Source organism: Columba livia, chromosome 11 (assembly GCF_036013475.1).
Source record: "Columba livia isolate bColLiv1 breed racing homer chromosome 11, bColLiv1.pat.W.v2, whole genome shotgun sequence".
Lineage (NCBI taxonomy): Eukaryota > Metazoa > Chordata > Aves > Columbiformes > Columbidae > Columba > Columba livia.
The window spans coordinates 19857745-19884765 of record NC_088612.1 but is presented as its reverse complement, the minus strand read 5'-3'; the positions used below and the strand labels follow the sequence as shown (position 1 = coordinate 19884765).

General features: G+C 41.4%; 3 protein-coding genes across 5 annotated transcripts in view; 1 reads left to right on the top strand and 2 right to left on the bottom strand.

The window, feature by feature from the left end:
- Positions 1–6698, bottom strand: part of HCN4 (hyperpolarization activated cyclic nucleotide gated potassium channel 4) — a 137083-nt gene extending 130385 nt beyond the window's left edge. Inside the window, exons 1-2 of one of the 2 annotated variants that reach the window (XM_065077113.1) lie at positions 6473–6698; positions 907–998 (exon numbers count right to left, since the gene is read on the bottom strand). Coding sequence is in view for 1 of the 2 variants with exons in the window: in XM_065077112.1 (XP_064933184.1) it covers positions 907–1031 (125 nt within the window). In the remaining variant the exon portion in view is untranslated. Of the gene's footprint in view, positions 1–906; positions 1590–6472 lie in introns of those variants that run through there. The other variant, XM_065077112.1, reaches the window with a different exon arrangement.
- A 235-nt stretch (positions 6699–6933) lies between these two features.
- On the top strand, positions 6934–19033 carry REC114 (REC114 meiotic recombination protein). Its single transcript, XM_065077116.1, has 6 exons — positions 6934–7108; positions 7652–7741; positions 13396–13479; positions 15663–15875; positions 17158–17226; positions 18808–19033. The coding sequence occupies exons 1-6, from the start codon at positions 6965–6967 to the stop codon at positions 18967–18969; spliced, it is 762 nt and encodes a 253-aa protein (XP_064933188.1). The 5' UTR covers positions 6934–6964; the 3' UTR covers positions 18970–19033.
- Positions 19034–19059: 26 nt separating this feature from the next.
- The window catches only part of NPTN (neuroplastin), a 53568-nt gene continuing 45606 nt past the window's right edge, over positions 19060–27021 (bottom strand). For both annotated transcript variants that reach the window (XM_065077114.1, XM_065077115.1), the window contains 3 exons: positions 22057–22078; positions 20521–20594; positions 19060–20171 (listed from right to left, as the gene is read on the bottom strand). In XM_065077114.1, the coding sequence (XP_064933186.1) occupies positions 20534–20594; positions 22057–22078 (83 nt within the window). In that variant the 3' untranslated portion in view covers positions 19060–20171; positions 20521–20533. The remainder of the gene's footprint in view (positions 20172–20520; positions 20595–22056; positions 22079–27021) is intronic.

Here is a 27021-nt window from a genome sequence, read left to right as displayed (position 1 = left end):
AAATTGTTTCCATGCTACTGTTTTAAGTACTGAGCCTCTTTGGTACGCTGGCTTGCACTCCACTAGTGAGATATCTACACATAGAAAAGACAGCACCCATGATCATACCAGCAGGGTCATCTTGCCCAGCACCTTCTACACGGCATTAAACACTGCGCAAAATCCACAGTGAAGAATATGTGAGAATCATACCAAAATCATCTGATTTTTTTTTTTGAAGAAATACTGGAGTGATAGAAAGTTTAGGTGATTGGTAGATTCTCTGCAACAGTGGCTTTCAGTCACAGAGCCACACTACACAGAATATGGAACAGACTGTGAAGCACTGGAAATGTTCGCACAAACTAAAATCCTTCTCTTTCAGTCCCCTGTCCTTCAAGTCAAAATATTCTCTGTCAGCATCTTGAAACACAGACACAAACCTATTATTTGACATTACCACTGTTACAACTAAGACATTTTTATATTGACCTTTACAGTGAATGTAGTGGAGCCATGCAGTTGTTTGGCTTTGGAAAGGGGTTGTCTTTGAAAAAGCATGTGAGGAGAAAAAGCAGCTTTAAAACAATCTCCAACTTTCCAGTGTGACCCTACCCTTCACTTCTGTTCAGGCAGCAGAAATGACTATTAAAAATTACATTTTTCTTGATTTATGTGAGAGCTTATGTCAAATGACATCTGAGTTTTCCACTGACATCAGGCTGTTGCTAAATGTTAGCAAATAACCTACCTGTGGAATGCTAAGATAGGAAAACAAAATATCTTGTATCACAAATGGCATTCCATCCATCACACTCGATTTTTTTTTTGCTGAGAATAACAACTAAAATTCTGTTTATTTCCATACCTGTCTATTTAGGGCTTGTGTAACAACAACAAATATGACAGAGAGGCTCTCTTTCTTACCTTCTGTCAAACAATATCAAGAAGAAATCAGCTGAAGCTGGCAAAACTGTTCTGCTGTGTATTTGCCGGATGATCAGAATCGTATGCAAGTTCTGCAAAGAATGACAATAGATAGCAGTTTTCATGCAGCAACAAAATTAGACTGAACTAAGCAACTGTATTAAAACTAACAAAAATGTAACTTAAAGTACAGAGAAGACATTCCATATTTATGAAACGGTGATGCAATGCTCGGCTCTATAAAAACATGGGAAAACAAAACCAGTTCTTGTCCAAGATGCACTAAGGCAAGCTCAGAGATGAAAAATGGGTTATTATAAAACTGTATCTTGAATAAATGTCCAAAGCTTAATAATGCTTTCCTATTTGGCAAGGGGCCTCAGTGAAACTGGGGACAATGGATGAGAGTTATGTTTGGCCACCTGTATCATTCATACAGGAGCATGAGAGATTGATATCTGCACTTACCACAACAGATCAATTTCTTATGATATACAGAAAGATAACAGTCAAGAATAGGGAGATATCATATGCCTGATACTAACTGGGGGGAAAAAACTAATCTCACAGAATATTATCTTACATTGAATGTCTTTGAACGTCAGTCAAATGCTGAGAGACTGTAACACTATTAGCAGTGAGATTTCATCAATGTAAGCTGAAGAGAACCTGGCCCAAGGTGCTGACATGAAAAAATGATGGATCTCACATATTTTAATTAACAAGAAAACAACGCTGTACATGACAGTATAGCATAATTTCTACACTGCACCATATGCGAGCCAAAGCAGAAGCCTTTGAGGGCTGGAGAAAGACCAGGTCTTTAATTTTTGTTTGAGGCTGTTAGAGCAAACAAAGATTTCCCGTGTAACACCACATGCTTCCGATCAATACTCTCTTTTACACATACTGATTCTGTCATCTTTGGTGCGATGGGAATGCCTCCAGTATCTAATATTACATGATTTGGGGAAACCACAAATACGTGATATCCCATTCCCTGGTGCAGAAACTCCTGGCACAGAATATAACTCACTCTCATTGAAGTTACTTGTATCTTGCTGCAGGAGATTCAGACCTCGATTTTATGTGCAGTAAATATGAGTAACTACATTAACCTTAAGCTGAAAGAGAACATTTTGTTATATAAGCACACCCCTGCTCCTATAATGCTATTCATATAAATACAAAACACAGGGGAAATTAAGCAAGTAAGTTAAGTTTGTTGGCATTCTGCTGCTTGCTTCCCAAACTGTGTGGGATTCAGGGTCTCATAAGGTCAGAGGGACAGCTGAAGGTGGCAGGGTGACTTTAAGTGTACCACACAGTATCCTTTTTATTCAAAGATGCAGCAACTATATTATACTAGACATAGAGTCCTCTCTTCACCCGTCCGCTAAGTCCTAGGTTGAACACGATACACCAGTCTACTAGAAAGCAAATTCATAATTAAGGTGGGTGTTGGGAAGAGAATATCCTTCTTTGAGAACGCACAGGAGTTTGAGATGTATTTTCTTCCTTCTCTATGCACACATAACTCTCACTGATGTGAGCTGTGGGGCTGAAACTTAAAGAGATAATAAAAGAGATATTTTCCCCTACAAGCTCACTGCAAGAACTGCTAAAAACAGTTAAATGCAGCTTGAGAAAAAATATCTATTTTTTTCTTTGCCAAATCTCTTAACAGTCTGGTATATGTTTGGGCAGAAACAAATGACAGAGTCATGTAGAAGCCAGAAGTCCCCTTCATTATTGCTGCATTTATAGCAGTATATACAGGCTTACACTAAGAAAAATCCACAGTCAATCGGCGTAAGAATTAAAAAAGCAGAGATTATTACAGTTCTTGTTCATATCCAATACTGTCAGAAATTCGGTTTACAATAATTACTTTACATGCACACTCTTCTCTTCCTGCTCACGTCCCTATTTAACCAGCGGTTAAATGAAAAACACAGTTGATTGGAACAGGAAATCTTGGCAATGGCGAGGACTATTTCTCCTTCCACAATCCTCGTCAAGTAAGGGGCATACAACAAATTGCTTATCTCCAATCTGCAATGCTCCGCTCCACCCATCTGTAAATTTGAATTAATTAACAAACGCCCTTATGTTTTTGAGGTCACGGAAAATGAAAGGCACTCAGCAAAACTGATGCACTGACAGTAATGGGTGTTTGTGGGTGGTTTTTTATGTAAATGCGAAAGGTGTGAGGCATAGGCTCCTTCACCTGTGCAATGAGTGATAAAGTTAGAAAACTCGAAAGGAAGGGAATGCAAATAAATTACGCTTTGGATAAATGTGACCTTCCCTAGAAAAAGTCTAACACTTCATGGGACAGAGTCTCAAAAGTCTCAGTTTCTGGAGGCATACTAAAACTGAATAATTTGTTGGGAAAAAAAAGACAATTGAAGACTTTCCTTGGACAAAATGACTTCATTGGAGAAAATGTTTTAACTTTGGATCAGCTGCTTAAAATTCTGAAAGACTCTGAGCCAGGAGAACCTTTTAATTATGGTGGTATTTAACTAGTGGATTCTCAGTCTTAATCTTGATACGGCCATTGAAAAGAGGAACTATGAAGTATAAGTGCAAATTACTATTTGAGCCTGATGCCTAACACAAGTCATCAGACTTCACTCCTACCTTACAACAATACTTGAAGTACATTCAGTCAGGAATGCACTGATTTGGTTTCTGGTTTTCACTTAAAAATGTAAAGCTTATTGCAAGGGGCAGATTTTGGCAAGGAAATAAGTGAAACAGGATAAATGTGATGAGGAAAATTTAGTGAGTGCAGTTGGTGCCAGCTGGGGAATGAGGTTTCCTCAGAGGTGTGTGAAAGTCTGACATCCTCAGGACAGCAGAGGCCACACCAGAACCCAGAACAGAACTAGATGAAGGTATTTTTGTAATGGATACACAACTGCTACATGATAATCAAATACCAAGATGCTGTAATTTCATTAGCACTAAGAGATCTGAAAGGTGAGGTTGCCCAATATCAAATCGCATTGATTAAAGTAGGTACAACTAACTATGTGAAGTGGTGATTAATGGAATGAACCTGTCAGTTACTGAGAGTCTCACAACTACTAACAAAGCAACTACAGCATAAGGTAACACTGGTTATTGTAAAAATCAAAGCAATCAATCCAGTATTCTGAATAGAATGTTTTCATTAGCCTGTTATTTATGCCACTGTGAATAACCCTATTTATCCCTTTAACACAGCTGGGTAGAAGCAGATGATAAGTTGTCAGTACCACATGGAAACCTTCAGAATTTCTAAAGTGTACCTTTTGTTGCTTATTTTATTCATTTCATGCATCTGGTAGCCTCTATTTTGTTAATACATTATTTGTTCAACTTGTATAAATTCCTCCAGTCCATCTTTTGCACTTATGGGCAACCGACAGACACACTTTACAATAAAGTTATAGGATTTTATTATTGCTGTTATCACCACCATTATTATTAAAAATCAATCCTGTAGATGGCTCAGCAAAATGCCTAGTACCAAAATCAACTGCTACACATATAACAATTACTAGCACATTATCAAATCCATTTTGTTCAGGAACAGAACAGATCTCTCCTCCTGCATGGATCTCTCTGCTCCTGGCAGCGCTTCTCTAACTTATTAACAGGACTATGGACTTTTGCAGTGAGAGAATTAACTTTTACCACTGCCGGCTGGGAAGTCTCAAGCAAATCTGAAGCAAACCACAGTGATAAACCCTCAGCAATCTCATCTCTGAAGAAACGCATTCTAATTTGTCAGGTTCACCTACCAGTCTCCTTCGTCTACATTCTGCTTGGTAATTTTAAAGAACTGGCAACCTCTGCAGCCTTTTACAAAAAAAGCATTTTAACAATCTTCCTACATGTCTGCTCTCTGAATACAGAACTAATCATGCAATTCCCTAAAAAAATCAGAATAGGCTTAATACAATGCTCATTTCTCCCAGTTCAAACTGTAAATTATACACATCTAAACCCATAGCTCATTCAAGTCCAAAAGCTAAAAGCAAACTAATAGACTCTAGCCAAGCAAAAAGCTACGATCAGAAACTAAAGGGTGCTAGAATCATGTTTCAGGTTCAGCATCCCAAGTGAACACGGCTCTGACTGGTACGTTTGGGTAAGAGCGGATTGAGATTCTGACCAATCATAGTCGTCCTTTTCACATGCCATTCCAATAAGAAGTTATTTTTAAAGGATTTGATGGGACAATCTGATGCTCTTGGTTTACTTTCGCCTTTTTTTAAACCACAGTTTCTAATTTTTGTTTTGGTAAAAGCCTGAGATTTGGTTTCCCTCCAGCACATCCACCAGAAATCACTTCTGGAGAACAGACACTAGAAGATGCTGCTAACAAAGAGTTTCCCACACAGCTTCAGCTGGACTAAGGGAAAATCACTAGATGCACCCGTTGTGTCTTTCTCTGACAATAATATTTAGCTGCTGCTGTAGCTTCCGAGAAAGTCCCAAGTTTACAGTCCAAGTCTGAATGTTTGACAAGCACAATTTGAGAAATCCTTCTGGGGAAGCAGCGATTAGAGAAAACTGGCAGCTTGGAGGCCCACACTGTATTCCCTGTTTCATTACCGACTTTTCTGGATGACCTTGTCAAGTTATTTAATGCCTTTCTGCCTGTGCTTCCCTATCTGCATTCAGATAAACACCTTCCTTTAGAAAACACTGTAAAATTGTTTATTATGGAAACAGTTCCTCAGATCTGGCGCTCAGGGTGATGAAAACCACAACAGTCGCATGACATAAATGTCAACCTAATATTTTCCTAATAGATTAAACCATTGCAGTTTAAGTAACAGCTTAACCTTGTCCTAGAAGGTTTTATTTCAAATGAGACAGTAGCCACTTGTTCCATTTTAACCTTATTCATATCAGCTAAGCCAGCAACATAAGCACAAGCCATACAGGTTAACAAAAAGGAAAAAATAAAGCATTAACTTCTCTATTCTGCTTCATTTTAGAAGCGTGACTATTTAGCCAAGCTTAATGTTGATCAAGTATGTGCTGCTGGTGGTAGACAATGCTGAGAGCTGGGATTAGAGCTGTCATCAGCCTGTTCAGGTCAATGGACTCTCAGGCACATCTCCCTGAACAGTAACTGCCTCTTCCATACCCCCTCCACGACCTTGACTGCCTAATGCACATATTTTTATCGTTAATTGGCCAGGATATGTACTATAAATGGAATGCCTAAATGCAGTCTTATTTATATGAGTCATTTCACCCTCACACTTTTTCTGGAGAAAGCGTGGCATTACATAATTCTAGGAGCAACCTACTGACAGAGAAAATATGAGAAGGGAGAGAGTGTGATTTTAATAATCCAGCTGTGCAAACCTGGACTAATAACATGCAACACCGCAGTGGAGGGGAAAAAAAACATAAAGAGAGCTGCTCTTGGACATTTAACACAGATCCCATTCCAAGCACTGTTTAAAGTTTTGTATAGTGAGCCCAACTCCAAGAAATGAAAAGGCAATTTAAGAGCTTAGGACAGCTTTTGCACATGGACTTTAACGTGTTTCACCTGAGAAAGGCCGCCCTGTGACGGGGACAGCCCCGGCTGGCCATGCCGCCGCCTCCATTGTCTGCGCCGCCCGGACCGAATCCCTCAGACCCACAAAATGGCGGCCGCACGCGCCCCAGCGCCCTGCTCCTCCCTCCCGCGGCTCACGCCGGGCGGTCCCGCTACTTCGGTAGCCCGGCGGGTGTTGGGAGGAGGGGGGGCGGCAGACACGCTCCCCTCGGAGAGGTGGAACCCTCGAAAGGAGACGAGATACGAGGGAACGGGAATGGACGGCACGAAGCGCCGCTGAGGAGAACGGAGCAGCGGCACCGAGAGAGAGACTTGCGCGAGCCCGAGCGCGCTATTTGATTGGCTCGCCTTTCCTTTGCCGCCCGCTGATTGGTGAACAATTCCACCGTCGCGCTCTCTCTGCTTTCCGATTGGCTCCCGCTTCCCGCTCAGCCCCTGCCCGGTGTCGCTGCCTGCGGTGCAGCGCGGTCCCCTCAGGCCGGGATGGCGGCGGCGGGCGGGGGCGGCGGCGGCGGCGGATCCTCCTCCCTCCTCGGCAGCGCCACAACGTGGCCCTTGAAGCGGTACGGCCGCTTCCTGCCCCCGGCAGAATCCGACGATGAGGGGCAAAACACCTCCTCTTGGAAGGTGCGGGGGGGTGCTGCTTGGTGTGGCTGTGACTGGCTCCAGTGGGTATCGAGCAGTAACAACTGAGGCCTTTGCAGGGGTCTTGTCACACTAATGCAGCAAACAGGAGAGATTTAGTTTCATCATTAATGTAAACACATCCATGATATGATAGTGGCCTTTTTTTTTTTTTAAAAAAATTCTTTCGGCAGTGACTTGTATCAAAAACTATAGACCTTAGAATAATTTTGATTGGAAAAGACCCTTAGGATCATCAAATCCAACCGTTAGCACTGACACTAAACCACATCCCTAAGAAATCAAGTTGGAAGAGTCTAGATGTTTGCTTAAAGTCATTCAAACCTGGATATGCAGTTTTAACTAGTAAAAAAATTCTTAAATGTGCTTCCTGTCTGTGGGAGAAGGCAAACTGCGTGCTGAGAGGTAAATGATGCACCTGAATTCTAGCGCTGACCTCTGAAGTGACTTATTTTGCATTAGAAATGGGGTATGTATATTTTGTGCATACAGGGCTAGGTTTTTATTTTGTGTATCTTTTTAAAGGTTTTTGAATCAAATGAAGAATCAGGCCATCTGATCCTTACCATTGTGGTATCTGGCCATTTCTTTATTTCCCAAGGGCGAGCAGTGCTGGTGAGTTTCTCATGTATAAAGAATATTGCTCGATTCATGTTAGCGTCAGCATTAACTTAGTTTCCCTTCTCACCTTCATGGTCTCTCCCACTAGAAGGAAAATGCCCATTTTATTTTGCTCATGGTAATTCTCATGTGCTGCTTTCTCTCTGTGTTTATCAGAATAATATTAATGGTGTTATTTCATACTGAGGAACACTGTTTCTTCTGTGCCCCTAAAAATCTAGATTAAGATGTAATACTAAGGGCTGTTGGTGTTTAAAGTTACTGGTTTTTTCACTATTCTTCTGCCTAAGAAAACAGAAAAAACACGCTGTTAAGAATACAAATATAACTATTAGTCCCTATAAGATGTGCTGTATGGTCCAGCTGTTTTTTTGCCAATGAACTGTGAATATTTTGGTTTTGATAATTTGGTTTATCAAAGTTTATGGTTTGGTTTTTTTTCTATGTTGGGTAATACGATCTGACATACATGATATATTCATGGAGACAAAATCACAGCTTCATTTTCCTGTAGCCTGTACTTAAGCAGGAGCAGCAACTAAACTGTAGAGATTTCGCAGTGACACTGTAGAGGTTAAACAAAACACCCCATCTAGGAGGACAGAGAAGGCCTGTGCTGGGAAGTGGAATCAAGTGTGTTCAGTGCGTATCACCAACACTCAGTGATGACAACAAGTAGGAATTGGCTGATAAATAGATCTGAAAGCTCTTACGATCCACTGGAAGATGCTGCAGCATTAAGATAGCAAAAACTTTTTTATATATATATATAGAATATATTAAAGAACATTTTCTACCTTTAAATATGTATAAGCTTATAAATTAGTTTTTGCTGTGCCTCTTAAAACGTCTTAAACTTACAGAAATATTTTGTAAGTATAGGGGAAGAACCAAGGATACCGTTTAAATTTTTTGTCCAGTGAATGTGTTAGGAGTGTGGAATAGATGAGCTAACAGTGAGCTGTCTGTCTGAATATCCCTCATACATCCCTGACACAGTATTTGTCTCACGTATGTCGTGAGGACAAGCTGAATGTTCTTGAACAAGGTAAAAAAAGAACGTGGAAAAGTGTTTCAGCAGTTGTGCTGCATAAGAAAAAAGAATGGAGTAATTGAAAGTCCAGATAGGTGAAGAAACACAACTGAATTGAGACTCAGCGCCATCTCTTGCCAAATTCTGCTTGGATTGCACCTCTCCTGGGGCTGGTCCTGTTTCCAGTATCCCAATGAGATGGCTGCAAATGTTTAGTAACTAGTAGACTCATATTACTTTATAGAGTCTCCTTGAAATAACCAAATAAAGGCTAACAGAAAGTAAGTTTTAATAACTAACTAAAGAGGATAAAAGGCACAGGCAAAAGCTGTAGCCCTTCAAAGCCTACATCTGGCAAAGACTGAATCTGGCAAGTGCCAGCGGGCAGATAAAAGCACTGTCCTGAGGGATGAGCACGGGGAGTATGAGAAAAGCTTCATAAAGACTTGGCTGAGAAAAGCACTTTCTTGCAGCTCCTGGGTTCAGTGGCCAGTGAAGCTTTCAGGCGGCTGCCTGGCTTGAAATGCCAGCTGAGGAATCTTGGAGTGCTATCAGCTTTTAAGAGACACTGAGATATTGCAGTAACAATCACAGCTGAGAATAGTGCAGAATAGAGGAGGAACAGACATGCTTGGTAAAATCTGAGAGTTTAAAAGAAAAAAAAAGTTTGTTTGCTTTTTAAATTATTCTGGCAATGCTTCTCTACCAACCCCAACAACATTTTATTAAGTTTTAGAGAAATATTATATGAAACCAGTGTCGTATGTGTTTTAAAACCTGATTGATGATTCTTTTGAGTGCACTTGAGTTGATGTAATTGGGCTCATTCTGCAGGTGTGTTCTGTGCATACAGAACTAACCCAGTGCGAAACACTTCGGTAAAATTGTTCTTCCTGGGACAATCCCAACCTACAGGTATCTTTTCAGTCTTTGAAGAACAAAGGCTGTGGAACGTCTCTAGTGAAGCAGCCAGGATCATCAAACAGAGGTGACGCGGAGGGATTGTGCTGGAAAAAGGCTGCACGGGCCGTGATGCTGATAACAGCATTGATATAAAAATAAGTATGACCATTACTGGTTCTCTGAATGCTTTTCTTCATTGTCCAAGGACAGTTTACACCCCTGTCTTTGGCCAGGTGTCTTCTAAAGCCTGTTGACAACAGGATGTGGAGAGCAGGAGCAGCTTAAAACGCAGTAGACTCAAAGCCAGCCAGAACTGCACAGGCCCCTGCTGAAATTTTGCAAACTCCTTCACGAGTTGCCCTATAACAAAAAAGCTGCAATACTGTGCAGTCTGTGTTATTGCTGTAGAAATTATCAGACTGTAGAAACGGTTAATCTCACGGGTTCTATCTCCCTCTAGTCTCCAACTCTCAGGAGCTGTCAGAAACCTGTCACAATATCTAAACAGGCTTTGCACAACTAAGTACATATAGTTCTGAATCTGTCACAGACCAAATCATCTCACTGGGCTCCATCACAACGGACATTCTGTCACAGAGGATAATGTACAAGTTTCTGCTGCAGAGGGAATGTATGAAGTTGGACAGAATGCTGCAATTGCTGGAATGATTCAGCTCATGTTTTTACTGCCCACACTCATTTCTACTTGCTGGCCTGGGCTACTGAGTATTTCCTTTTATTGCCAAGGAATTTTCAACACGTCCGTGCTTCCTTACATTGAAATTCCCTCTCATCTACTTAACAGAACTGTTTCTTGCTATGTAGTAAGTGCATCTTTTAAGTTGTTGATGTCTAGGCTTTTGATCTATCTTCTAATCCCTGCTTTTCAGACATTTTGATGTACTACAGGCTCCCAGTTTTGAGGGGACTGGATAACGATTATCACAGCTTTGTACGTTGTACCGCCGCATAGGAACACAGCGAGGCACGAGATCTGTGTCACAGGGGCACCTTTTCCTTCTCACCTCAAATAACTATGCTGCATTTTTGTACAATTTCTGTGGATGAATAATAAAGGGATTTCTTCCCCTCTGACAGTAACCCAAGAACAAACTGCTAGCTAAATTCAATAATCCATTCAGTGGTGAATGTTCTTAACTTTGTCTTTCTGACTGCAGCAGTAATGATAGAGCAGGAACCCTTGTCCCACCCCAAGAATTTTAACATGATCATCCTAGGTAATATTTTTTTAAAAAATAGTTTTAATCTAGCATCTCTAACAAAGAAAACTTATTAACTGGATGCTGTTAAAATAGATAATACTGTAGTTGATATATTCTGATCTCTTCCAGTTTAAAATTGGCAAGGAATGTAGTAAAATCAGTGCATTAATAGATGCAAACTGTCGTGGTTTGTACCTTCTGTTTTCTTTAGGAAGATAAAAGTCAGGGTGCATCTGTTCTTCGGTGGTGCGTACATTTTACAAAAGCCAAAATGAACCTTTGAGCTGCCAGCAAGCTCTGCGTTATGCTGATAGGACTGCAGGTGGCTGCTTTTTAAAAAGTCCAGCAAAAAATCGAAGTCACAGAATAAGAAGTGTGAACTCCCAGGGTTCGGCTGGTTTGTATTTCACACAGAACTCTCCTTTGTTGATTCTTCTGCGGTGAACAGTGATGTAAACTGAACTAAACAGGGCAGGTTGGTAAAATACCTTGTGCAGCGTACACTGCTGTGTGGGGAGGTGCCATAGGTTTGAAATAATTGATGATGGTATCTAAGAAAGCTCCAGAACTGCTCATTAAAGCACTTTGATGCTGTTTTAACAAATAATTGTGGACATGCTCAGTGTTTCTATCAGAAAACAAGTTACGTATTTTTCATGGGTAAACTTTTGAGGAATGGGTGTGTGTTCGAGATGACTTTAAACATTAAGGACACTGAGACATGTTTGTAAACTATCTTAACATCCGTTTTCCTTTAAAAATGCAGTCTGCTTGTGATCAGGCAAATGGAATGAAGAGGACGGTAATTCTGCAGAGCTGAGCTGCTCTAAACCATTTCTTCTCCTTTTGCAGGTATAATACTTGTGCTGTGTATTGCTGGAGTACTGCACTGAGATTTCTATTTGATTTAGCTACTCTTAATTATTTCTGCTTAGCAATACGCAATCACCCAAAAGTTGCAAGACAAAACGAAACACTTTCTGCTTTGTTCTTCAGTTAATTAAACCTGAACTAAATTACATTTCAGTTAATTACATTTTTGAAGTTGAATTAATATGAGTACATAACTAAAAATTCCAAATGCTGTTTTTTTCCCAGCATTTTTTACAGGACATATAATGGATGACAGCTTGGGAAACATCAATAAAAGAGTTGGTAGGAATGTTAAACACTGGCTGATTTTTATGATTTATTTGTAAACAGTTATTATTTTAAGGAGAAAAATGTTTGTTCTACCTACATTTACAGTATAGGAGAAACCCCTATAAAATAGACTTACTATGGGAACAGCTGTATTTAAATAAACATATTTGCTGTGTCAACAGCAACTATTTGAAATGAACAGAAGCAGCACAAGTAACCACAAGCTAATGTGGCCGTTGTGTTTTGAGAAAGGATGGATGTTCCCCTCAATAGAAGTTAAAACATGTTCCAAGATTTATGGCTTTAAATGGGGGCATTAAGTCCTTGTGCTGATGTGGAATTTAAGTTAGTGTTTATTTCACAAAAAAAATAAATGCACTTGGTCTTGTATTTTGTACCGCCATGTACTGAGCCCTCTTTGCAATGCGTGTGCACACTTAATGCCAATTTTTTGCCATCACAGGTGCTGCTATTTCCACGATGTTGGCATGACTGAAATTTGTGACATTTGACATAACTTCTTGCTGTGCACAATCACTACCTTAACTTGCCCATGCTTTTCTATTTTCAGCTTTAACCAATATTTTGGGGCCAAACTCTGCCCATCCCTGGACAGCTGTAGCCAAATTTCAAAGTAATATATTCTAATGTGCAGTTTAACATGATTATTCTGGCAATGTTGTAACAGTACTGTGTTCTGTTCTTACCCCACTAACCTCATACTGGTGTTTTGCTCCGTATATTCTCCGCTGTCGTCTCCTCCCTGAAGAGACTGAGAGGTAACACAACTGCAGTATAAAAACATCTTTATCAAGATGCTTCGTTTACCCGAATTCCAGCTGGAGAAAACAGGCCTGAGCTGAACGAAATGTCCCCTCGTTGAGGTTTTCCTGCTCTCTGCTGCCCTCTTGGGCAACTCCATGGGATGCAGAAGAATGTGTAGCTCTGATTGCGGCTGGTTTATATTATGTATTTCATAACATGCATAAATAGAAATGTAAAAAATTACAGAGATTGGAGTGTACTTTGACTCAATGTTGTTACTGGAGCTGCAGATTCAGATTTAATTCCTCGTGCGGTGTATTTTTGAGAGGCTTTGTGTTAATGTACTTAAAGGAACAAGACACGTAAAGATAGCTCTCACAGGTCACTGCTGAAAATCAGCTGTACTACTGGAAATAGTACTCAGTGAAGCACAGCACAGTGAATTCCTAGCACAGTAAAAATCACATACAGGCAATATTTTGACAGATACAAAAGACTAATTGCATTAGGGATTAAATTACATCATGTAACTTCAGTGTGAGCTGCTGAGTGCTGTGTGTTTGTGCTCTGCTTCATTTCAGGAAGGCTTTTCGTTAATTGATTCCCATAAGTGGTTAAAGATAGTCAGAAGAGCAGACTGCCTGCTGCTCCGCGCGCACTCAAAGGTGAGCTGCTTTTGATATTTCTAATAGCTGACACAGTTCTGTATAAGATCTCTTAACAGTGGATAAACTGTGAGATACTGTGAATTGTCTGTATCAATTACAAGATTGGTTTTTTTACTCTAAACTACAATGGATTGAATCATAATGTCTTTGGTAACTGCTAGTACCACGTCTTTTAGGCTTTTTCTGAGTTATCTACTCAAGCAGTTAGACTGGTCTTTATTTTAGAATCTATCCTTAAATATAAGGACTCATTTCAGAATAAGCAGAGTCTAATGCTGCCACTAGGAAATGCGTAAGTGTCTTAAACTATTTCAGATTCACAGGCTATGCTTGCCTGAAACCAAAATACCTTGGCTTTCTGATTTTTGTCAGTCCTTATTATCATTGAACTACTGAGCCGTTCCAGTAATTAGTTCTGATTAATCAGTAGGTCATCAGTTTTCTTTACAGTTAACAGAACCCATTGCCCAGCAGAGTGTCGAGAGATTCTGCTGCACCTCACAGGAAACATTAAATCAATATCACAATCACTTTTTGAGGCTTGAACAAAAGCTCTGAGGGACAGCTCAGAAAAGGAAGAATATTAACAGAGTCTTAAATTAGTTTAATGCATCTAGATGTTTACTGACCATAAAGTCACCTGCCTTGAACTGGATTTAGTGGCACTGCAGTGGTCCTGTCATAGTTTCTCTACTTCATATCCTAAAATGTAGCTGAAGTGATCCTTGAAATGCCATCAGTGTATATAACTTCTATGCCAATCTTCAAAAATATTACACCATTTCTGACTTACCTTGTGCTCCTCCTCAGTCTTATTTTACTGCTTCACTGGTTCCAGTTTCTTTCCTATGTTTGCATTTTTGCTGCCTGTTACCTGCTTTGCAGTTATTGAGTAATCCATGTCAAAGAAACATGGAGCTTAATCACTGGGATCGCGTACTTCAGAAGAAACTGTGTGGACATTAGCTGATTGGGCTTTTAAGTCACTAATATTGTGTTTATCGCGAGACTTACTCATTTCTTAAAGAGCATTATTTTCATAGGCTGTTGTGGACTCTTAGCTAGCAGAATAGGTTTCCAAACTACATTTTTGAGAAGTTCAGGATGGATGTAGGGAATGTAGGGGTAACTGAAACAAGTGTGCTTCGAAAGCCTCCAAAAGGCATTAAAATTAAGACACATATTACTTTTTTTGTCATGAGATCTTACCTGTCCGGCAATTCCACCAAGCAGTTCTTGGCGATGCGATGCTGAGCCAGTTGAGTTGACATCTTAGTTAATTGGAGCGAATGTCAGTGGGCACTGGTAAAGTGAGTGCTACAGTTTGAATTATTTTGACATTTTTTCCCTTTAAAAGGCACCGATGCGAGCTTTTATGCTTACAATGCCAATAAGCTACATCAGTCCAAGGAAAACTTGCTTCTTTTCTAGTACTTTAACTGTGTTTCGAATTCAGAATTTCAAGATCAAACTGAAAGTCCCATTAATTCGCTCCCTAAACAAGAGCATTCAATGTGTATCTGCCTCACATCAGGTGAATGCGCTTGGGACAGCTCACGACAGACTCCTGCACCCCTCTGTATTTGCTGGATCTCATATACCTTAGAAGAAAGATTCTATATGGTACAGCACAACTACCTATACAGAGGGGCCAGATCGATCCAGTTTTTCTTATTTTTAGTATTATTTCACTAAAGTAACGCATTTGAGTTTCTCGTGCTCCTGGTCCAACTGCTGACTTGCTATGTTTAGCTGCTTCTAGTTTAGATTCCAAAGTTACCTTCTCCTTACTGTACTGTCATTTTATTTTATATCACAAGTAACTGTGTGGATTTGGCACGTCCTCATAGGATACTCCTTGCAGCAAGTGTAAGAACCCAATTTCCCTGTTATACTTGTAAAAACCCGTGTTGTCATGGCAAGGTTCGTTCACTTGGCTGACAAGCGGCCCTGTTCACTTACCATTTTCTTGAGGCTTTTTTTTAAAGTAATTTTCAAACTAGCTGCTGGGATAAACGAAGATATAGCAGCGAGAACTTGTTTCTTTGCATCTAAATTGGTGCAGCGATCCGAAAATTAATCGCCTTCTTCCAAACCACAAGAAATAGGAGTTTTTAATTAAATCCAAATAGTTGGAGGGGATCCATGATTAATTTAATTTCTCCTTGGTTGTGGAGCAGAACGAATGCCGCCTGTTCCGTGTGCAGTTTGGTGGCGATTCCAAGGAGCAGATGCTGGAACGCTGCTGCAGCTGCGTTCAGAAACTCGCAGAGTACGTCCCAGTGCAGGTCACGGATGAGCAGAGCCAGCAGCTCTATCACACTCTCCACCCGTTGGGAAACGGTGAAAATCAAGAGCAGGACACCGAACAAAATGCATCAGTCCTACTTATGGTAAGTAAGAGTATAGAGACAGAAAAACAATCAACTATTAGTGCTAGAGCTGTAAATGACAACAGTTAAACTAGGAGACAGTCTATTAATAGAGGAAGTAGATTTGGGAAATGCAAAATTCAGTTTACATGCAGGGAAACTGAGTTAGTGACCAGGGAAGCAGCTGCTGACGCTGGTCATCATCTTGCTCTTGTCTCAGTGTGCCTGGAATAAAGTTAACAATGCTCAAAAACATGGTTCCAGCTCCTCACGCTTATTGCAGTATACCTCAGAGCAATTAGATACCTTGTTTCAGTCTCCAATAACTAAAATATACATGTCACATGACTATAGGAGGAATATTAGCAAGTGTATTCAGGGTAGGAACAGAGTGTTTCCCCTCTCCAAGACAAAGATCCAAGGTAAATATGGAAAAGTGTTTCTGAGGGTGACTAATTCCTAAATAGCTGCTCTCCTGGGTATCCAGAGGATCATTTTCACCCGCTCTAAAAACACATCCCCAAGCCAGCTTAGCCAGGATATCCTTAGGTACGTGATAAAAGTATCAGGACCAAGACTGAGCCCTGAAAAAGGAACGGCAAAGCTTTCAGCTACATCATTTTCATGATGACAGGAAGGTCCTGCTCTACTGGACACTGGAATCGTATTTGGTAGAGAAAGTGTGAGGAAAAAAAATATATATACATTACTAATCTCACACCATTTCCTGGAAGGAATACAAGAGACCTTCAACAGCTGATACTCAAGATTTGTTGTTTGTTCTTTATGAGACAACCTATACTTAAGGCTTTGCTCATTTTCCAATAAGCTAAAGCAAAAAATGAGCGGTAAAGAAAGTATTTGATGGCAGAATGCTACTGAACAGCAACAGTCAGACTGTTGGTAGTAATAATGCTTTTGCTCCAGAAGCTAACACTGAAAACCTTGCTCAGAAAATACATAACTTCAAGCAACTTCTCAGTGATGTGGCCCCCAGAAAGGAAAAATCCTCCTGGGGAGCATTCATACTGGAAGTATCTTTAGACAACACTGTGTAAGTAGTTTAAAAGTTGTCTTAGTTTTGACATGACAGTTTAACTCCAGGCTCATTAGTTCATGTCTTTCGTTTTTAAAGATTTGAGCAGATGTGCATTCAGGTTCCAGGAAAAATGCCCTTTTACTGCAGAAGGTAGCTGAGCACATGCTCTTTGCGTTATCTCTAAAAATGGAACCACTTCTCTTCTTGCACAAACCCACACTCCGCTTGCTAACCAGCCCCAATTTGCATTTGATATTTTTTTAGCCAGACGAGCCTCTACCAGATTCCTGCACAAGCCTTGGAGAAAGAAGATCTGTAACACAGCTAGCACAGGTAAGAATAATCTCGTATTTAGATCCTGTAACTGATTCTCATGGGCACAGGAAGTTATTTGATATGCTGGAAACATCAGGTAAGTATCTTCACTGAACATCAGATGCCATAATCTACACCAACAAAGCCCCAGGATCTCCTGTCTTGATCTGGATCTAGGAAATAAGCCACAAAACCAGGAATTTTGGGGTGTAATTATTAATCCATTTGCATAAGAAAAAGCACCACACTGAAAGCAAACAAATACCCAGAGGGCACACCCAAATGAATGGGTTTGTCCCCCTTTGACTGCAAAGATGACTCTTCTGTAGTTCAAGTCTGAAAGGATCAACCATCCTTAACCCACAACAAAAGATCCCGTAATTGAACTGCCAGCTTCACCGAGGGAAAAGCTTTAAAAATAACTGGAAGTTACCGTTGCTTGTTTACTGTGAATCTGGGACTGCACAGAACCAGATGATTAAGGAGCAAACTCTTTCCAGCCTCTTACTTTTCTGCTCGTACAAAGCAGTGAGAGCACATCACCAAGCAAGCGATCAAACACGGCACTTTGCTTTTAGCAACTGTGTTTTTCATGACCAACCTCTGCTTTAAGAGGCAATCCTAGGAAATGTAAATTAAACCCAACATAATAAACACTTTAGCTTCTAAAAACTATTCTGTGGCCCCTGTATAAGATGGGAACACGATACCTGCTTCAAACAAAGGGGTTCAATGCTCCTTTTCCACCACTGCAGGAAGCAAGCACAAACACTGATTTTAAGCATTTTCTTGCAGTTTTGTTTTTAAAAAAAGCTCCTCAACCATCTTTACAGATATTTTTCTGCACCAGGAAAAGAGCAGTAGTGCAGTGTGAACCAACAATCATTAGCAAAAATATTAAGGCCCCTACACGTCATACTTACCTTCAGCATTTCAGTGATTTACATCTGCTCTCGTGTACAAAATTATCGATAACCATGCTGGAGCTTTAGTGCCTTCAGCACAGACGGGTACAGAGAATTAAAGGTGGGGAGGTCTAGAGAACACTTTGCAGCCCAAATGATGGAAAAATTTAAGTTGTAGTCAAGCTGCTTCAGCTGGTTGTCATAGGAACCGCAGCAGGAAAGCCCTCGGGGGTCACCCAGTAACCTATGGGTGTGCTAGACACATTTAATCCTTTTCCAGCATGGAGGTTCACAGGAAGCCACGCCACCCATTTCTGATTTAAAATTGATCAGGATGCCATCATCTGCACCAACAAAACCCAGGGATCTCCTGTCATGATCTGGAGCTAGGAAATAAGCCACAAAACCAGGAATTTTGGGGTGTAATCATTAAGCCATTTGCATAAGAACAAAGCACCACACTGAAAGCAAACAAATACCCAGAGGGCACACCCAAATAAATGGGTTTGTTCCCCTTTACTTGCGTAAAAGCCAGACTGGAGCTGGGTATTGCAGCAAACACACCGTACTGCAACCCTACCCAATGGAAAGCATTCAAAACAAGGCAGATCTTTATTAAATCCTGACGGCTTTACTGGAGCTGCGTTGTTACCAGAGCTGCGTAATGGTACCTTGTGTTTGTTAATCTTGGCAGTGTGTGCTGAGGCGGCCGGCCGAGCTCTCGCTCGCGTGGCAGCGCGCGGTGTGGCGCGCAGAGGAGCTGGGGCCCTTCATCCGCCTGTGTCTCATGGATCAGAATTTCCCCGCTTTTGTGGAGGACGTGGAGAAGGAACTGAGAAAACTCGCGGAAGGCTGAGAAATTCCAGCTTACGACATGCTGCAGGATACCCAACACTCGGGATGCACACGCGTAAGTGTGATTAAATATCTGAACAAGTCTCATGCCTTTTTTTTTTTTTGGTCAGTGTTTTATTTTTAAAAACAGGTGAATCCACTTTTTATACATCATTGCACTTCAACAAATACACAGAACACAAGTTCATGCATCTACAGTTACGCACATCATGAGAACCCTGTTAGGTCTATTTCTACAGTCTTTAAATCATGAGAAATTACAGTGTCAAACTAAAGAGTATAACTAGTTGCATAGAATATCACCATGCTGTAACATTTCATCATTTAAACAAAACAAAAAAAGAAGAAAATTATAAAAGTTTGCCTGAATTGAATGTACAAGAATATGTTGAACACATCAGTGCAAAAGGATTTGAGAATTTACATGAGTTAACAAAAAAAAAAAATCACTTAAAAAGCAATCATATATATATATTTATAAACTGAAGGTTTGTTTTCGTTTTCAACTGCATTCCACCACCACATCGAACCATTCCAGCTTTTGAAGCCTGATTATAGGACACCCAAGTCTCTCTATACAGGTTAAGCCCTTAAGATAATTTCAATTTATATTACGTCTCTAAGTACCAGAACACTATAATTCTCTCATCTTTCAGACATACAGTAAGGAATGAATATCAGCAGCTTAAAAATGAAACACAATTACTGTATTTTGGTTTTCCCCCTCCCCCAAAATATAAATATATACTGTATATATTTTTAAGTTTCGCTGTACTTTACAAAAAGTCTCACTAGATGGCAGCGGTGCGATTTAGAGCTTTGCCAATTTGAACAGCTACAGGAAGTAAAAAATGGCGCATGCGTGAACCGGCTTTACTGCTCCTAATGTTTAAATAGATCCAGGAAAAAAATAAAAATAAAAATTAAAATTAAAAAGAAAAAGCAACATTCACAGCACATCAAGCCCAAAATAGTTTACACCTTCTACACTGAAGCATTATTAAAATTTATCTGGCTAGGTCATCCTTACAGGAGAGGCTAAATAAGGCATGCGTTAGACAGTCATATTGTTGCTCACTTGAAAAGGAAAATCAAATAATAAAATAATAATAAATCAGACAGAACTGGAGTTCTAGAACCAAGAGTTCCAACCCTTAAATTTAGCAGGTCATATTGCCATCAGTCTCTCAGAAACTTAAAGCTCTACAAAAGAAACGAGAAAAGGTGCCAGTCAATGCCCGGCGGCGCTCCCAGCGTCACCTCCCGACCCAGCGTGCAAAGCCAAGCGCTCCGCGGTCACACCAACAGAAAGGGGGGGTCATTATTATTATTATTAGCGATAGCGATGATTGGTGTCATTAAACTACCTGCATCACTTATGAACAATCTCTTTAGACCCCCCAGTGCTGCTGACAACGTGGCAGGAAGGCCAGCGCCGTTCCTAGTGACTTTGGGATGGTTTAATACAACAACAGATCTTTACGCACCCCAAGCGCTACAGCAAAAGGGCTTTAGCCTGAGCGGAGCTGAGATGCGGGCGAGTCATACTTACATGAGAAGCGTTTTTAATTTGTGTTTCGCTGGCGTAAGTTTTTATCTTTATGATTGTTTGTAGAATTGGTTTTCCTGGAGAAAGAAAGAATTAAAAAAAAAAAATCACACCAAAATCAGTCACAAGCAGAGGAAAAAATGTTTAAGTTTAATAATAATAAATAAGAAGTTAAACAGCATTTAATTTTTCCCTCCTCTTCAGTGGCCAAGGACAACGTGACTTCTGGACTTTGTATCTTGCCGCCTTCTCGCCCAGTGCAATTCGTGCCCCTTCTCTGGCATTTTACTTCCTAGTTTTACCACTTTATTGTTGGTGCTGTTTTTTTGGTTTGCTTTTTGCTTATAATATTTGTAACAAGTACATCAAATTGGCTACGCCAGCCTGTCAGGGAGACCACAAATACTTGTTTCTAACTCCTTCAGCACTATTTTCCTTGCAAAGACCTTGCCCACAGCACTTCCTTCCACCAGCAATAAACCAAAGGGTCCATTACCATCCGTAACCTCACACAAAATATCACAGAATGTTAAGGACTGGAAGGGCCCTGGAAAGCTCATCCAGTGCAATCCCCCCATGGAGCAGGAACACCCAGATGAGGTTACACAGGAAGGTGTCCAGGTGGGTTGGAATGTCTGCACAGAAGGAGACTCCACAACCCCCCTGGGCAGCCTGGGCCAGGCTCTGCCACCCTCACCAGGAACAAGTTTCTTCTCAGATTTCAGTGGAACCTCCTGTGTTCCAGTTTGTACCCATTGCCCCTTGTCCTGTCACTGGTTGTCACCAAGAAGAGCCTGGCTCCATCCTCCTGACACTCCCCCTTTATATATCTGTAAACATTAGTGTGGTCACCCCTCAGCCTCCTCTTCTCCAAGCTCAGGAGCCCCAGCTCCCTCAGCCTTTCCTCACACAGGAGATGCTCCACTCCCTTAATCATCCAGGTGTGGTCTCCCCAGGGCAGAGCAGAGGGGCAGGAGAACCTCTCTGACCTACTGACCACCCCCTTCTAACCCACCCCAGGTACCATTGGCTTCCTGGCCACAAGGGCCCAGTGCTGGCTCATGGTCACCCTGCTGTCCCCAGGACCCCCAGGTCCCTTTCCCCTACACTGCTCTCTAATAGGTCATTCCCCAACTTACACTGGAACCTGGGGTTGTTCCTGCCCAGATTCAAGACTCTACACTTGCCCTTGTTATATTTCATTAAATGTTTCCCTGCCCAACTCTCCAGCCTGTCCAGGTCTCTGATGGCAGCACAGCTTCCAGTGTCAGCCACTCCTCCCAGCTTGGTGTCACCAGCAAACTTGCTGACAGTCACTCTGTTCCCTCGTCCAAATCATTTATGAATATATTGAATAATACCGGCCCCAGCACTGCCCCCTGAGGCACTGCACTGGATCCAGGCCTCAACTGGACTCTGCCCCATTGACCACGACTCTCTGGCCTCTTCCCTTCAGCCAGTTCGCGACCTATTTACTGTCGATTCTCAGAAACCCTCAGATTATGCTCATTAATAATTTTTTCCTTAAAACGCACTTACATTGGCCCAGCTGGTTCATCATCTGCAGCAGAAATTCCGATGCAATCCGGGGGAAGATGGGAAAAGGAAAGAAAAACAAAAACACAGTGAGTTTTGGCCCCGCGCACCGGCCGAACCGCGAACAGCAAACCGATCTATCTACAGCAGGAAAGGCCATTCCACTGGGTAGTGCAAAGATTCATGGAGTTATTTTTCTGGATTCAGGTTTTAATGGCAGGTATGTTGCTTCAATGGTTTTTAGTTAACACTTGGAATGCTGGTCATGAAGAACTGCAACTGTAGCGGACAGATTGGTGCAATATGGTCAGACTCATCTTGTCCCCAAGTTCCAGTGGTTCAATCTCATAAAAAATAGATGAGAGGACAAACCAACGGTTCAGTTGTAAAATCCTGCTGGTTGTTTTCTTGCATTGATTTTTTTAATATATATACATATATATTGTTTTAAGCGATTCAAACAGTAATTACTGGTATATACACACCAGGGTATATACGCCACATGCTCATCTTTCCCCAGGGATGATACAACCTCTACATATTCCATTTTTCTCAAGGTCTAATTACAACAGGCCAGGTTAGGAGGAGGTTGAAGGTGCAATTACTTTAAGGTGCAATAAATTTAAGAATCCAAAGGCAGTCCTTGGATAGCAATGGGCATCGCAAAGGGCTCCAACACCTCCGGACACAACAGACTTCAGCTACAGAAGACTGACGGCATCGTTCTGCCTGTGTCTCGTGGCAAAAAAGATTGTCTTTTGGCAAGATAATTTTCTTGGGAATTGGAAAAAGATCCGCCAATGAGTAACGTTTTGCACCAGCTTCTTTCATGACCAATTGAACTTTTTAAATGAGAGAATACCTTATTTTGCCCCCAAAGCTGTAGTTCAGAATACAAAAGTGCAAAAAAATCAATCCAGAAAGTTAACGCTCCCATAGAAGGACTTTTTTGGGGGGACCAATTCAGGACCTGCTGGTTTTGGCACTCAACAGTTGCCGTTCCCACCTTGTTCCGGAGGGATTTTGGTTGGTTTGTTTCACTGAAGTCTTTAAGAAACTCTCAGCAGGATTCCACAAGGGTGCTCAGTGCACATGAAGCAGTTATGGAAGTTACAGTCTTAAAACAGTGTAGGCATCCGCATGAGCACACGCCGGGAGTAATGTCGCTCACGGGGGACATTACTCCACCTGGACCTTCAAGGCAACGGAGAGGCAAAGCCACCGCTAGCACGGACAGTGACCAGAACAAAATAAAGGAAAATATTTCTAAAAGAAATAAAGAAAAATAAAGAACTAACCACAAACCAAGAGCTTTACGGCCAAAAAATAACACACTAGCGACACACCGGTGTCCACAGAAGTCCATTACCAGCAACAGTGACACTATCGGACAAGGGACAGAGAGAACTGGGACTAATTGGGACAGCCAGACATCAAAGTGCTGGTGTTTGTACAGCGGGATATACGGACACATCGGGTACTGAAACACAAAGCGCGGGAGATCTACGACTGTCCTCCGCAAACGGCTTTTTGGTTCGGCCCAAGATCTGAAAGCAGGTGGGGCTGTGCGAGCCCAGCGGGGCGGACGGACAGACGGACAGACAGCCCCCCGCTCCCCCGCTGCTTTCAGACTTATCTCCGCTCTCTAACAAGCAGCATCGACACCTTTGAGAGTTTGTTTTGCTTGACTTCCGAAATAAGATTCAAGCTCTCACTAGGAAATCTTTAGCTATTTCAGATAGGTAGTTTTGTGGTTGTTTTGTTTTTTAAAAAGCCTCACGTTTCTAAAGGCTGCCCTCGGGTGTTTGCCCAAAAATGCCTATTGGAATAGTTCAGATTACACGGTGGATTCACCACCTCTCACCCCTTTCCCATCTAGAACCTGAAGAAAATAAACCCGAGGACAATTTTCCTGTGTGTTCCTCTCCTGCTCAGCCATTTAACTGCTGGAAAAGTGTCCCCAGTACAGTACAGACAAAGACCGAAACCTCAGCGAAATCGGGGGGGCAACAGAACAACAGAAAAATAAGTACAAAATTAGACTAAATAAAGATTAAAAACAGCAAACTGAAATCCAAATTAGTCGTGAACGTGAATGAAGAAGTTGTAAGAAAAAGTGTTAACATTATGACTTGTGCATTGTATAGACTAAAGCGGAGATTAAACAAACTCCAAAGCATGCAGATCTCTCACTTACCACCATTTTTTAAAGGTATGATGCAATTGAAGGGGGGGGAAATAAAAACAACAAAAGAAAAAAAGAAAAACAACAAAAAAAGAAGTCATAGTAACCGACAAATATCAATATAACTCAAAAGCTTTATGCCAGAAGACCTGCTCTAGTCACCGATAGTCTAACAGTAGCTAAAACCTGTGGCCATCGAGAACATCCTCCCCATACGCTGCTTCATTCCATTCTGCTCCCAAAATGCTGCCAGGGGAGCTGTAATTGTATCAAAAGCTCCTCCTGTGGCAGGAATTTGCTTTTGAATTCTGCAGGCTCCAAAAACCCCACTGTTGATATCATACAGGGTTCAAAAAGCCCACCAGCCAAGCTCTTCTTGTGGCTATAACGAGGAATTATCTGCTTAGTCTTGCCCTGAAAAAGCACATTTCTGAACCAAAAGGTTAGAATTGCTGCATCGTGTAATGTATAATCAATCCTTCCAGGCAAAAATATCTGCACATTAAAATCACGAGATGATGACAAATAGATTCACATTAACTTGTCTGGGAATGTAACTCCTGCTCCAGCCTGAAAAGGGGCTGTGTTTTGTGTGTGTGTGTCCTCTTTCAGAATTCACTTAGAAGGTATTTTATATGCTACTCAGTTTCTTCTCCCTCCTTTGCAAGATTCAAGTGTTTATTTTTAATATCAAATTCATCTTCTGTAGAATCGTACGACTGGTAGCAGTTTAAACGCAATGCTGATGGGTACTTCCATCACTAAGATTTGCACCCAAAGGGACTCAAGCGCTTCCAAACTTGCACAAACGTAAAATCTATAGAAAAGAAGAGTTGAGACAGGTTTGGAGTAACGCTCTTCTCTTTGGCTTCATTAATGGGAGGGACGGGGAAAGAAGAGGCGAACGGAGACGCTCGTCTCGCTCCGTAAAGCAAATCAATACAAATAAAAGCGGTCGCTCTGCAATGGAATGAAGGCAAAAGCGTATCGGCAACGGAGACTCTCTGGCCGAGATTACTTACATTAAACTGGAGGAATTCGCATCCCGTAATAGCAGCTAAGAAATTAGTTTATAAAGGCCCAGAGGAGCTGGGTTATTTGATTACCACGGTGATACAACACTGTAGGGTATAGTCAGAGCTACGCAATGTGCCTTTCTGACCGTTTCCTCCCTTTGATGAATATTAAGCTTGGAAGGAAAAGGTGCGGGTAATAGGAAAAGAAAAACAAACCTCAACAAAAATTAACTCGTTACAAGGTAAACGGTTTCAGTGAAAACATTTTGTTCTTTAAATTACTTACAGCAATAGCAGGAACGGGGAAAGTCAAGAAAAAAAATATGAGTATTAGAAAGAATGTGGGGATATGGATGGAGCTTCTGCAGCTGGAGCAGAAAAACTTTTAGGGGAAGTCTTTGTATTAAGCTGAGAAATGAGAAGGGAAGAATGAAAAAGGACATGTTATAACCCAGTCACCTCATGGCTTCGGACTAAAGGGCACGTAGAATATGGATTTTAAAGTAAAAACTGTTTACATTCCAACGGGGGAATGTCGCCAAGAAGTTTTTACTTTCTACTTACCCCAGCACACACCCTTTAAAACAGCGTCTTTGCTAATTTTAGGCTATTTGATCCAACAACAACAGAAAACAAACCTGAACACTTTCTTTAGGAAACTTTGATATATCCCACATTCAGGTCGCGATGGCTGATCACTACAGTTCTCAAAAATAAGCAGCTTCAGCTATACCAGAGAGGAATAAAAAGCTATTTGCTTCCTTTTCTTGTTGAGCAACTTGCATTCTGAGCCCGTTCCTGGTGCATGCAGTGACCCTCTGGAAAGGTCTGTAATCCATACATTGCTCTCCCACGTGGAAAAGCAAGTTTAAAGTCGCGTTTTGAAAGGATGCAGAAATTCAAGCGCAATCTGCCTTCCCTTCCTCCTTCCAGCACATAATTTGGATGCAAGGGGGCTCGCAGTTACTGGGGGTCACTGCAGTCGCTGCCCCTTCCAGGAGGACAAAACCACCCCTAAGTCCACAGGTATGACAGTGAGAACCTGCACTGGGCACCACCCTTGCACCATTTCTGGTAGAAATGGAGATTTCACGAGTGCAAAAGGTCCTTTTTCTGCTATACAGCAGTAGGCAAAAAAAAAAAAAAATCAACTAAATTATGTGAAGGAGGAAATATCAGCAAAGGAGCTACTGAGCAGCCCTGTTCCATGGCATAGCAAGCAAATAAACTAAAGACAAAAAGCAAGGTCCATGCGGAAATAAACAAACCCAAACCAACCCAAAAACACGGTTAGGAAATGCCAAAGTTAAAGGAGCATCCTTGCCCTCCCAGCACGGCAGCACCTCTAGATGGAGGTAACGCTTCCAGGGAATACATTGCAAAAGTGCCTTAACAAGCAGCCCTTTGTCCACTTTTTTCTTTGAACTCAAAAAGGTACAGCCCACAAGCCCTGCTTAATTTCTTCTTAAGGCTGGCCCAACTGTAAGACCGCTCGCTTTTCTGTGAAGCTCGTACTAATACCTTCTTGTACGGACTTCAAATGAAATGGGTGAAATTGTCGGTAGGGTTTGCCAAAGGGTTATGCACCTAAGAAACGTCATGTTCCTCTAAATAAACCTGTTCTTTGTCAGTCTGGGTGGGCTGGAGGGGACACTCAGCTGATGCTCGAGAGATCACAGCTGTTGCCAAATAATCTTTATATTAATATGATGCTTAAACTAATACGTGCATGAGTTGCTGGCTCATTGATGTTACTGCTCAGCTCGC

Bases quoted from the DNA above. Each gene is read 5' to 3' on its own strand.
- REC114 (XM_065077116.1), top strand. From the start codon at position 6,965: ATGGCGGCGGCGGGCGGGGGCGGCGGCGGCGGCGGATCCTCCTCCCTC. The intron at 13,480-15,662 runs GTGAGCTGCTTT...GTTGTGGAGCAG, and splicing joins TGCTCCGCGCGCACTCAAAG to AACGAATGCCGCCTGTTCCG. The intron at 17,227-18,807 runs GTAAGAATAATC...TAATCTTGGCAG, and splicing joins CTGTAACACAGCTAGCACAG to TGTGTGCTGAGGCGGCCGGC.